At 36.3% G+C, this 14,025-nt stretch overlaps 1 protein-coding gene across 1 annotated transcript in view; it reads left to right on the top strand.

Annotated features, from left to right (window-relative positions):
- The window catches only part of LOC122789278 (carboxypeptidase E-like), a 366,543-nt gene that overhangs the window by 277,284 nt on the left and 75,234 nt on the right, over nucleotides 1-14,025 (top strand). Inside the window, exon 7 of the mRNA XM_044056580.1 lies at nucleotides 8,524-8,623. Coding sequence (XP_043912515.1) covers nucleotides 8,524-8,623 — 100 coding nt within the window. The remainder of the gene's footprint in view (nucleotides 1-8,523; nucleotides 8,624-14,025) is intronic.

Here is a 14,025-nt window from a genome sequence, read left to right as displayed (position 1 = left end):
TAATATTTACAACTTATTACTAGAGATAGTACACTCCTCCTATACAAGCTATATTGACCTTTGTGCACCTTTCTAAAGTTTGTGATGAATGTTAAAGAAATAATGACTGCACTGTCCCCAGCCCAACACAAAATAGTGACCTCTGAGGTTTGGGAGGAATGTTAAAGAAATAATGACATTAGCCATAGCCCCCCCCCACACACACACACACAAGTGCAGTGACCTTCTGTGTACACCCATGAGCAGGGCTGGTTTTAGATTAGGTGGGGTTCAGGACAGAGGTGGTTACTAAGCCCATGCTGAAAAGCACTTACACAGCCTTGGTGTGTGGGGGCCATCAGTCTCCAGAAAATGGGAAGGTCTGGGTTTTCTGTGATGCATTTATCCTTTTTTTGAATTAGATGACTGTTAAAAGGAGCAAGTGACGACAGGGTCATTTAGTTTTATCCAGGCAACCCCCACCAAATGGTTCCAGGCACTTCTGCATATAGTTCACATGTCTGATTGTGATCAAAGAAAATTATTGTGGAATGTATTTTACCTGTGTGTTCCAAACAAACAGTTACCACACATTAAAATACTACCTACTTTGTCCTTGAATACGAGGTGTTCAGCTAAGTAATCCATTTTACTTCTCAGAAATGCATACTACTCCTGCAAACCCAGATAGTGATGACTGTTTTAAACTGAGTGAATAACAACAGGGTCAGTTAGTTTCATTTGGCTAACCTAAACCCCTACCCATCAGTTATAGCCATGACATCTGCTATAATATTATTTCAACTCCACAGTTCCCTCAAACAAGTTACCACACGATAAAGTATTCCTGTCCCAAGTTGCTCCTCATAGTTTATCTAAGAATCACACCACTCTGCTTGTGTCAGCTGTTCACTCAAAGCCAGAAATATTGTAAAAAAAGTATCTGGCTGATCACCGCCAACGTTATTTTAAAATAGTAACACTAGCTCACTGAGCCATTCTTCAAACTATTGTTTGCAGATTAGAATGTCCCTGATTTTCTTTTCAAATATAGAAATACTTTCTTTAGGCGCACATTTGTGCCTACATTTGAATGCTGTGAGTTCTCAACTCCTGTGACCTCACAACGTTGATTGAGTGACTGAGTTGCACCGCCCCTCTAGATCACCCGATGTTCTGCAGGTGCTTTTTCTTTTGTGGCGCTATAGTTATTTATTTCTTAGAGCAAATAAACATTGCTATAAAAATAAATAAACAGGGAAAGAGTGCTCCTCCCAGTAAGACAAGCACAGTACCATAGTCAAACCCCTAGTTCTCCTATAAGTAAGGCTGGCACTGCTCCCTGCATTCTCTTCTGCCGTTCCTGTGCAGACTGACTGGTTCACATCTGTCTGACATGGACTTGTGTAGTGATATCATATCCCTGAATCGTTTGTAGTCCTAAGTGAGAAAAGCTTTAACTCTTCTACTCCATGTTCATAGTCTTTCCTGTCCCTCTCCCTGAACTTTCTGAACCTTTTCTCCGAATGTCTTCCACTAACTTGATGTCCTTTTCTTAAATGGACTGTAGAACTGTTTGCAGAACTCAAAGTGTGGTCTAACCAAATTCCTGTAGTGCAGTAGCATATCTGTATCCTTCTGGAATCTATCCCTCTGAGGACATGCCCCAACATTTTGTTGGCTGCTGTCACTGTCCTGTCTCTCTGATCCAGGTGGTCCAGCAACCTCAGATGCATTTCTTTCTCTGTTGCCATCACTTCCACTCACCCAACTGATATTACACATTAGGAATATTCTGACCTAAGTGTAGTATTTTGCATATGTTTGCAATGAATTGCAGCTAACACCTTTCTGCCCACTTGTTCCATTTTTCCAAGTACTTGTCATTTCCCTCAGCTCGTAATGCTGCAACTATCTTTGTATCATCAACAAAGAGGGGGCTGTCATCCTCTGTTTCCTCAGGTGTGCCTGAAACTAAATTACTGAAATCTGCTGAAGCCATGGCACACCCTTGCAGTACTCCATTAGCTTCTTCTCTTGTTCTTGACACAGTCCCTCTCAACACAACTGTTCATGTCCTCAGTCTTGGAACAAATGTGCTTTACATTTAAAATGTAGCTAGTGCTGTATAATTCAGAGGCATAGCTAGGTTGGGCAAAGGGGACAGTCACCCCAGGTGTAATGTGGTAAGGGGTGCGATCAAGAGACTTTGAACTATTGGCAGTGCAGTGCCAGCATTTATTTCCATACTGGCATTTCTGAGTGCAAGTACAGAAATGAATCCTGAAGCTTCTCAGTGCATTATGTGTGAAAAAAATAGAAAACCACATTGACAGATGAAGTGCACCAGGATAATCCAAGAAGAAATATGTGCTTTCATCTGCATACAAGTTGAATCAGACTTTATCAGACTCTATTAATAATGCCACCAAGTGCTCTATGTATGAAAATACAGATGTATTTATAAAAAACACCTTTGAGTTATGTTAAAGTGGATTGTAATGATAAAACTTTTTATAGTGAAGGAAAATGTTTGCATGTAAAATAACCTTTTTCTTACAACAGTGGCAAACTGATATTTGGGTGACCGCGATGGTGCAGTGGTTAGCATTGCCACCTCACAGCAAGAGGTTCTCCGGTTTGATCCTTGGCTGGGGTGCCTTCTGTGGAGAGTCTGCATGTCCTCCCTGTGGTCACGTGGGTTTCCTCTGGGTGCTCCAGTTTCCTCCCACATCCCAAAGACATGTTGTAGGTGGATTGGATACTCTAAATTTGCCCTAGGTGTGAGTGCGTGCATGTGCATGCCTTCTGTGGAAGGTTGGGCACCGGACTGGCAACTTGACACTGTAAGACTCCACTGCCAATCATGAGTGGACAGGTGATCCACTGTGCCAACCCCTAACCAGGAAAAGCCAGAAGAAGAAGAAGTAGCAAATTGATATTTCAAAACAGTAACCCCGCCAAATACTAACTAGGGATGATGCTGAGTAGTTTTTGAAATCACACTAGATGAAACACCTTGTTTTTTCTTCTACAGCTTGGCTGCCTGCAACTTCAAAACACTGATATCAGAGACTGCATCATTAATGCCAGGAGCTTGGGTTGCATTCAATTGCAGCTGCCAGCTTAGTTCCTTATATTCTAATGTGTTTTCTCAATTCCCTCCCCTAGGAGAAATATCATCTTTATCTATAATAAAAAATGATCTTTTAAAGTTGTCACATTGAGTGGAATGTTTATACATTGCTAATAACTTTCTTTTTATATCATTCTGATGCTCATAAATCAAGTAGAAATTTTAGAACAGAATGACTCAGTATCCATTCTTCATTATGGAGACTTTTACAAGTTTAATTACAGTGCACTTACTATAATTCCTCTGCATTTTTAGCTATTTAAAAAGTCTTTACTTTTGTTCCCACCCACAATTTTAAGAAAGGACATCAAGTTAGTGGAAGACATTCAGAGAAAAGGTTCAGACTTGTTTTTGGAACTTAAATTATATGTTTGAAAACTAAATCCTAGCCTCACTTATGGTTGTCATATCTCATAGTAAAGGACTAGAAAGGAAAAGTATGATTAATAAACCTTTATATCCTATATTAGCACTTTTTTGAGAAGAACTGTGAAGGAGATTTAGGAGTCACATCCATAGAATTGTCAAAAAACAGATTCCATGATTTGGCAAAAGAATGAAATCAACTTTTGAATGAATTAACAGTTTACAAATCAGTAAGAATTATGAAGTCAGACAACGAGGAGAAGTTTGGTCCAAATGAATCGTTTTGATTACATCAGCAGAATGGACTATATATTGGCAGATACAATTTTTATCAAAAATCATCCAGAAATGAAATTAACATATCCCACAAGACTACTGACTGTTGGATGATTTGATCTTACAAAAAATAGTAGACATTAAATTGTACAACTTCGTGAAAGTAAAATCATGAATAATTCCATCCATCTTTGGGATACCAAAGATACATTAGCGCACAGATACCCCCCTCCCCCGTTAAAACTACTGTCTCTGCCTCAGGATTGAAGACTGAACTTTTTGCCAAGTTTAAAGACAATAAGTTAAAATAATTTTTCAGTTACAGTGAATATGTATTAAGGGACTCTTGGCATTTTCTTCAACATGCTAAAAAAGTAGGATATGACCATGATATTTGGTTGGTGGCAGGAGATGTTGATACCAAAATACATAGGCATGGAATTATTTTCTGAAGCTATTAATAGTGACAAGAACTTAATATTGATTGATATTAAACTTATACATGGACCCTCACTGCGGACAATTAAGCTCTCGGACGGCAGAAACCAAAGAAAAACACTTTATTACAAAATAAATGATCTACATGAACATTAAAATCAATACGTTTTCGTTTAGATAACTTCCTCACATGTGGGTATGAAGACTCAGTCAACTAATTTTATACTAAAACAGCCATCAATCTAGTAATGACGTAATTGATTGACTGAAACAATATGTCTATGAAAGAGATAATTTTACTGAACAAATATGAATAATATGTTTCTTTCTTTTCATGTTGTCACCACTCTAATAATAAAAAAATACAAAATACAAACTTATTATATAAAAAACAAGAATGCATCTTTGTACACTTAAAATACAAATAAAATTATGTAATGAAGCAAAATGGCCACTAGATGATGCTATAATGGTTGAAATTGAATCAGTCTATATTTACACAGTGGAATTTTATTCATAATATAATATATAGTATAATATAAATACCTATGACCCTATGACTGTATATATTGCCTTAATTATCAAAGTAAAGCCATAGTTTACTTAGCAAGCTGTCTCTCCTATAATGCCTTTTATATGGGTAAAACAGAGAGGCAGTTGAGCCAAAGCATATAAGAGTATCAAAATGATGTAAAAAAGAAACGTATTAGCCATACATTTTATAAGCATTCTACTCAATGTGACAACTTTATAAGATTTTTGTTGTAAAATAAAAATATGGTGCTTGATCTAGTTTGATTTCAAAAGCTAAGAAGGGTCATCTCTGGTTAGTATTTGGAAGAGTTAGTGTTCTGAAGTATCAGTTTGTCATTGTAAGAAAAAGTTTTTTTTTTTTATATGCATACATTTTCGTCCACTATATAAAGTTTTATCATCCCAATTCATTTTAATATAATTCAAAGGTGTTTTATATACATACTTCTATATTTTTGTTGTCATTTTCACTCATGAGTGGCTGAACATATATACATATTTTGTTTTTTAAATCTGCATGTATCTTTAAGAATGAGAGGTCAGCTCTCGTGGTTATTTGAACTGCTTTAAATAGAGCACCTGGTGCTGTTTTAACAGATTCTGATCAAGTCTGATTCAACTTTTATACAGACACATGCACTTAATTATTATAAAACTTAAGTCTCAGCACCACTGGCAACTTTTCATTCTTTCTAATGAGGCATTTGTAGCTCGCGCCATGTGAGTTCTGTCTTTCAGCCAGTTTACTATGCATCTTACCCCGTATGGGTCAATTTTTAAAACATTTATTCTATATGATGCCAGCATGGGAATGTTATCAAAAGCCTTGGCTAGATCAAGATACACTGTATACATTGTATGACCTCCATCTGTAACATATGCTACCCTTTTGAAGAAGTTTCCAGGTTAAATAGGCAGGATCTATTATTCACAAAGCCAAACTCTTAAGGTTCAAGTTTAATAAGATTCATATCACAGTTTATGAAATGCATTGTAATACATTCCATGGCTTTGCAGATGATGCGTGTAAATCATATGGAGGGCATCGCCACTTCAGTTCAGCATTCGTCATAGACAAAACCAGTAGCTAAACTTAGGTTCAACATTTTAAGGAGTCTGTCTGCAAGGCTTTGTCTAAAAGCATTAAGTAAACAAGCTGGTATATTGTCTCATGAAGGAAGTATTTTTGGTTTCGGTTAGCACTTTCAGTAATGCAAACTTTGTCAATAGACTCATTAGCTACATTAATGAAAAAATAAAAATTAGCATCTTATTATGGTCCTTTTGGTCACTGTAACATTGTACTACAGCAGTTGATAAAGGAGGACTTAGTTCCTCAGTTCTGATTCTATTCTCTACATGTTACAATTTTAACACTTGTTAAATAATAGCACTATGGTTTCATGAAAGACACTCCATACTATAGCAGACACCAACAGTGATATGATGTACAGGGTAATATAGGTCTTAAAGAATTTCTCATTTACTGTCTAACACATGGTTTATCATTGCCTAAGTATAATGACTCATGCATTAATCTGGTTATTGTTGAATCAGAGAAGCACTTTAAACAGTCATATCCCTTAAGCATCACATGTCACTTAGCTTTTCTTTAAGGATAACAGTGAGTTTTGAGTCAGGTATTTACATTTGCAGAGTTATGAAATTAAGTCTCTGAAGTACTGCAGGGATTGCATAAAAATATAACCAGTGATAAATACAACAGATCCGGTTCCTACTGGCTACAAATAAGGTAACACATTGTCTAACAATGCTCTCACATTCCATACCTTCTTTGTACTGTGATAAAATATCACAACTCAAAGTTATGATATTTAAAGTCCAGCAATAAACATATCTAAGAATAAAATAAATACAATGCAATATACAAAATACATCTGGGACTATAAAACCAGCCTCCAAGTGCATACTGATACTACATAAAGGAGCAAACAGCTGACAGGGACTGTAATGCATTTTGTTCATTATATACTCTCCAAGTCAAAGTTTTCAGATTTCCCTCCCTGAGGCTCTTGTTGATGAGGAGGGGAGGCCAGGAATGGAGACCTGTATAGTAAAGCTGGACAGAGGGATATGGGAGTTAGTCCCTGCATGAAGTGTTATCAAAACTGTGTCACTAGTTGTATGTATTATATTTATCCCCCTCCCCATGACAGACTGTAGCACCATGTGCAGAACAAATATTTACCTACATATACGCACTGCCCCAACTTCCATCTGAAGTGTTCCTTAACAGCTCAGTTACATGGTGCAGGCCTTATGCTTCTGGTGTAACATCAAGCTTCCAATAGGAGTGACTGGCATGGAAGCCTTCCACCTCACCCTCCACAGTGGATAAGCTGGTGTTGGTTGCTTAGTTCTACCATCCCAGGCAGGCCAGTGTCCTGACATTCTGTTTAATCCCAGATTGTGTATGTTGCTGTCACAACTGTATCGTTCTGTGTGTGGACCTAGCTATGTGCAGTAACACAATTACCAGTCACATTTTTAAAGCACCAAATATAATTAACAGACTCATCACACTGGAAGACTTTTATGTTGTCATTTATGCTTTTTAACACACTGTATGATGCCTGCAGTATATAACTTTATGTCCCAAAATTGTTGGAGGTACTCTTGAGCAGCTGTATAGGCAGATGTCAGAATATTTTTATGAATGTCCACCCCTAGAAAAAATTGGAGGATATAATGAAGATATTTTGGAAAGAAACAACAGAGTTATCCAAACAATTAACCTTGTGTTATGCTGTGATATGATCTAGTATCCTATTTACAGAATATAATAACTTTGGATGACAGGAGCAGTATGAAGGAAGTCAATAGAAACAAATACTCGTGCCCATGTTCTAGGAATAGAAATATTTCTTATAACAAATTTCTGATATGGAACTGACACAATTCCTAACTTCCACAAAAGTAATAATTCAGTTCAAATGGGAAGATGGACAATGTCCGTTGTGTTAGCTGAGGAGATATGAGTTTAATTAAGCCTAATTAAGCATATTGTGGAAGTGATCTGAAGTTTTTTTATGACATTTTACTGGTAGAAATTATTATTTGTTTTTGTCTGGTTAATTTTGTGCACAAACCACAGTACATTAAACAGAATATGATATTTGTCATTGTAATACTTACTTTTTTCTTTGACTTTCCCTATTAGTCATCAAGTATTATGTAACATAAAATGTATGTCAGACAAATTTATTACTTGGGTCATGATATATTTACAATTTGCATCTCAATACTATTTGTTAAGCTAGGGCTTATCATCTGTATTATTTCAAATTCAGTAAAAAACATTTTATAAATGAAATTAGAAAAAAATGTAAAGCTTGAGCTTTGTTATCTAGGTTTGTTACAGTTCATCAACCTATAGCAACAAACTTAGGTGCACTGAGGGTTGAAAAAGGCAAACCTGGGTGAACTTCCATTGATTTGGTCTAGTTTAGCGAGGTGAATTTTCATTGACTAATGTGCCTATCTCTAAAAAATGTAGTATCAGACTCCACTAAAATGAAGAGTATGCTCCTTTGCAAAGGGGCTTTTTTAACTTAACAAGGCAATCTTCAAAACATTCTTAGAATACAGTAAAATAACCTTAAATCTAAACCTACATAAGACAGGCAGTGGTAGCTTGGGCTACAGTAGTGAAAAATGTTTTTTTCTGAATGCATTAGTCAGTTTTTAAATTTCTCTGATTTTCTGTGGTTTCTTAGCAAACAGTTTAGTCAATAAAAACATAAATAATTATACACTTTCTCTGTTTTTCATAGGCACATCGTGGTGTGAAAGGTTTTGTCACAGATGACCAGGGCAACCCAATTGCAAATGCAACCATATCAGTCAAAGGAATAGATCATGATATTACAACAGGTTTGTGGCTTTTTAACTTCTAGTCAAAGGAATAGACCATGATATTACAAGTTTGTGTTTTTAACCCTACTAACAGGGACATATAACAATAAAATAAGCATACACACAACACACACACACATATTTATATATATATATATATATATATATCTATATATATATATATATATATATATATATATATATATATATATATATATATATATATATAGTCACTACACCCACAACTAAACACTTCAAAAAGCTTCTAAAAACCCACCTTGCTAATGCCTGGCTCTGCTCTTGTAACACCCCAGGGTAAGCCCCTCCCCCATTTCCCCTGCTCCTTAATCCCCTTCTAACCCATCATCCTCCACGATACTACATCACTTCAGAAAACCTTAACTCTATTTCTCCCTGTAAAACATTATCTGGGGCACCCTACTCTTTCATCCATGTCTTTCTGTTTGAATTGTTGTCACTATGTAAACTTTGTACATTGCTGGTAACTACAGTCTGACATGGCGTTTAATTTACTGCTGCTTTTGTTCCCACTATTTCAATGTATTAATGTTCTATATAATGCATTATCTTAATGTCCTACATTTTTGATGTACTCTATAAGTTTCATGCTACATTATGTTTTTTTAACATTCTATGTTATTGTATTATACTGGAGCTTTTCACCCCGGGCCTCCACTGAAAAAGGACTTATGTCCAGCTGGCCTTTCTGTTAAAAAAATGTAAAATAAATAAAATAATTTAATATATAACTGGATTAGTCATGGGATCTGGGGGCCAATGGGGTACTCAGAAGTCACAGAGTTCCAGATGCTCTGACATCCAGGACAAAAATCACAAGTAAGGAAGGATGTACTTTTGCTTTTAAGGGAAAGTAAGTTGCATCTAAAGCTTAATGTTCAAAGCTAGGAAAGTGTAGTTCTCCAAATAAACTGACAAGATAAATGCATGTATATATACATTCTGCCTGGGAAAAGTGCCTACCTTCCCATGTGTCTAGAAAAACATAGGAATATATCCATTCTGTCTGGGAATAGGTTTCCCTCCCCATCTTTCCAAAAATATATAGTTATCTTCTGTGTACCGTCCTGATGTTTGACTTGGATGAAAGTAAAAGTATAAATGGCCAAAGGTATATATTACACAGCTGAAGATCAGGAAGAAGAAAGCAGAGCACATGCAGAAAACCCACAATGAGTAAAGGAGTACATGCAGACTCCACACAGAAGCAGTCAATAGCTAACACTTCTACAGGAGAACCATGTGTTGTTAAATGACAACACTACTAGCTACAACTCTTTGCCAATGATCATCAGGCAGCCACAGTATTGATGTTTAAGTGTGTTGTAATGTGAAAAACAAATATGCACACTACCTCTGCAAAACCAAAATAAAAATTGCTTATCGTCAAATGGCAAGAGTGTTGATAACTTTCACCCACGTACAATATCTTTACCAGCAAATAAAACCTACTTTATTAACTGATTATACCTCAGATATCAGGGTATAAGATGAAAAATAATAACGATTTGTCACAATAATTTATTTTAATTACCCTCCATATACAAATATGACCATGAATTACAGCGTTTTGTATGCCTTTCACTGTACACCTCAGATATTTGATTGCCGTCAAATGAATGAATGAATACATAAATAACTGCCACATTGGAATTTATCATCTCCTTAGTTCACTGCTATTAGAATACAGTGCAATACACTGCTACCTCTCCTGCCACATACATCTCAACTCATCACTCAACTGAAAAAATAATGGTGGACAAAGGAACAAAAGCAGTGTCAGCTATTGCTGTTATATACTTAAAAACGTTCTGGAATAACAGGCTTTGCATTAGCATGTTTCTTGAAACAAGTCAAGTCTCAAACTCAAATGTCTGTCATAATTATTTAGTGATGGCAATCCTCATTAGTTTGGCAGAAAAAAAAACACAAATCTTATGAGGTACAGACCAAAATATGATAAAACTTTAAGTACAGAATATTGTAAAGGATAAAAAAATGAAAATGGGATCTTTATAAAAGGGTAGAAGATAATTACTTAGAAAAAATGGAAATTATGGGAATAATTCATGCAGAATAATGTTTTGAAGGAGGACTGAGATTTAAGGGAAGGCAGGAATTGAGCAATTTCTGTAATGTTAGATTAATGATTGTTATATACAAAAAAAACATGTGATGTATATTGTTTGTAACTAGGAACATGTTAATATGGCTTATTTTCTTTTCTTTTATGTAAATGTATATTTGCCCATGTCTTAAGTGATAATTCAATAAAGGTATTAAAAAAATCTGAACAATTTTGTAATATCGGGGACAGAGCATCCACATATCAGTTCATAGGTACTTACTAGGCTATTGATCTGTGAGAATCTGAAGACTAGCCTTACATATATGCATGTCACACACACACACACACACACACACACACACACACACACACACACACACACACACACACACACACACACACACACACACACACACACACACACACACACACACACACACACACACACACACACACACACACACACACACACACACACACACAACCCTTGATTAAAGCCAATTGTATAATGTGCACCTCAAGAGCTTTGACTGCAGTCAAATGAATGAGTGCATGCATAAATAATTGCCATACAGGAATTTATCTTGTCAGCTCACTTCTGTCAGAATACAGTGTGCAACTCACTGCACCTCATCTTACCTCTCAAACTCTTAGCCTCTTAGTTCATGAATCAAGCAGAAAGCTAAAATAATGGTGGACAATGGAGCAAACTCAGGGACAACTATAAGCTTTCTGTACTTAGAAATTTGCTGTTGTATCAGCATGTTTTTTTCACTGCTGTTAAATCTAAAACAAAGATATCTGTTATAATTGGTTAGTGACTGCAGTCTTCACTGATTTGCCAGAAAAAGTACAAACTTTATAAGGCACAGATCAAAATATGAGGCAAAAATCAGAGACACTCTACAAAATCAGGAACAACTGAAAGCATCTGCACCACCTCTCACACATGCATGCATTCATGCAGGGTTCCTATTAAATGATCTAAGACGCATTCTTTCGAATGTGTCTTGATCGAACTTAAAAGCACGAAAAGGCAAAATAGAGAAACAGCATATATCGCTTGGCTGCTTCCTTTACTTTGCCATTTCCGTGACTGTAGTGTGATCTCAGAGTTGGTATATTTAAGTAGGGTCTGTGTGGGGGGGCGAAGCCCCCCACTTTATGTAATGTTTTACATTTTTTTTTTTTGTGGAACAGCCATTTTTTTCCCCTTGGAAAAAAAATTGCTGTTCTAAGCATTTGAGATTGCAAGCTTTCACTTACATGGGTTAGATAAATCATCATTCGCTTTTTTAAGCATTTGATGATTTACCATAGCGCATTCATACAGACACACACACACACACACACACACACACACACACACACACACACACACATACACACACACAAATAAAATACATAGTTACCTTTCTACATTCTGGCAGTAGATGGCATAAGGTCTATCAAAAATCTGTGCATTAAAATAATAATAATAAAAACAAAATCCTTGTTCCTGCGCTCATTCCCATGCAGTGCCATAGTTATCTCCCAGTCCTTTCACTTTCAGTTTCAGGCTGTCTTAGTCACCTGAGGCAGCCTGAGCCAATAGGAAAGACACTACTTCATGGTGCAGCCCAGAGATATGCTTGTTGAGTGATGTTTCTGACATCCTCAACAACAGAATGAAAGTCCTTCTCAGACTGGTGGAATACGTTTGCTTCCAGTCTGGTTGGAAAACAGCCTGGTGAGTGGAATAACCTGATTTATTTTAGTTTTGGCTGCTCAGAAGTGTAAGCAACCAAGAACTAAAACAGTAAGTCAAAAAGATGACTAAAAAGTCACTTAATGGCAATAGCATTTTTTTTAACTGGAGGGGCTGTAGCCCAACAGATAGTAAGTTTAAAAAAAAATAAATAAATGTGAGAAACTTTTTTCAACTGATCAAGAAATTAAGCTTTTTGCATTTCTTGTTCAGTTAACATATTTTTTTTACTTATAATGTGCATGGTTATGGCACTTAATTCTGCAAGTTCAATAGCACAATTAAGATCTTTTGGAACTGAAGTGCTGTGTATGGTCAAGCTTAAAGTGCTGTAGACGTGGTACAAGGTAGTCCACACAACCAGCACTGCAGATATGAATTGGAATAGGGTGTTCTCATCCCTCTGTGTGTTAAAGAGTTAAGGAAAAGAGCTGCATGGCTGAGCATTCTATACTAGATGGGCTGCATTTATTAATGCTTATTTATATCACACAGACTGAAAAGAGACACTTCCGTCAAGCCCTTGGAGCACCTGGGATATCATTAGCTGCATTGTGTGTACTAGTGCAGTGCTAGTGATATATAAATCAGGCTTCCCACACATTACATCAAGTTATGATTACTGAATCCTGGAAAGTTACAAATTAAGACAGACACTCTCCCCTTATTATGTTCCCAGGAAAATAATCAGACTGCTGCTTGCTGAGTATCCATGTCAGTAAGGCAAAGCATGTGCTTACCTTGTCTCAGATTATCCTGTTACGGTTACTTTTGAATATGTAGTTACTCCCTGCTATTCTGTTAGTGCTGAATCCAGTGGAAAAACTCAACCACAACATATCTTACTCTCTATAACTGTGATTTATTAATCATAAAATGGAGTGCTTTAAATCACAGCTATAAGACTGTGACATGGAGTAGTTCATGTTTTTTTTTTTTAGTTTTACTGGTTGTCAAGTTTGAGTTGTGTCTTTTGGTTACTAGTGTTATTATTCATTTTGTTGCGCTGTTCTTGACTTTCTGTTAGAGTAGAAACTAGTATTATTCATACCTCACTTGAAAAATCCTATTTCTTACTGTTACTATACTTCATCGCATTGTTTTGCAGTACTTTTTATATTCATATACATAACGTATAATCTGCTGTATCACTTTGTACCACCATTTGTAGTGCTACTAAACTACTTCTATCCTGCCAGATTGCGCTTCTTGCTAATCCTCTCATCTTGCAGTGGTATTCAGTTAATTTTCATTGCATTTCCCGCTGTTGCACTAACTAAACTGCATTATTTGAATTGATCTGACTTAAGGTTGAGTCACACTCTTGCTGTATTCTTTATCAGCTATTGGATCAACATCTGTCACTACTGTTGTTTATATTTCTACTTAAATCACTCTTATTTTGTTAGACATCTTGTTTTGCAGTTCTGATCCCTACCTGTACCACTAACAATCTTGTTTCTGCCACCCTCACTGGTCAATATCAGATTATAGTCTGCACTCGATACTTTCAAACAATGTAGCAAGTATCTCATGCTTGCCGATAACCCACTACTGTTATCCGTC

The sequence above is a fragment of the Protopterus annectens genome, chromosome 14.part0 (genome assembly GCF_019279795.1).
Source record: "Protopterus annectens isolate FY-2018-M chromosome 14.part0, PAN1.0, whole genome shotgun sequence".
NCBI classification, from domain to species: Eukaryota; Metazoa; Chordata; order Ceratodontiformes; family Protopteridae; genus Protopterus; species Protopterus annectens.
This window is presented reverse-complemented; position numbering and strand designations above follow the sequence as displayed.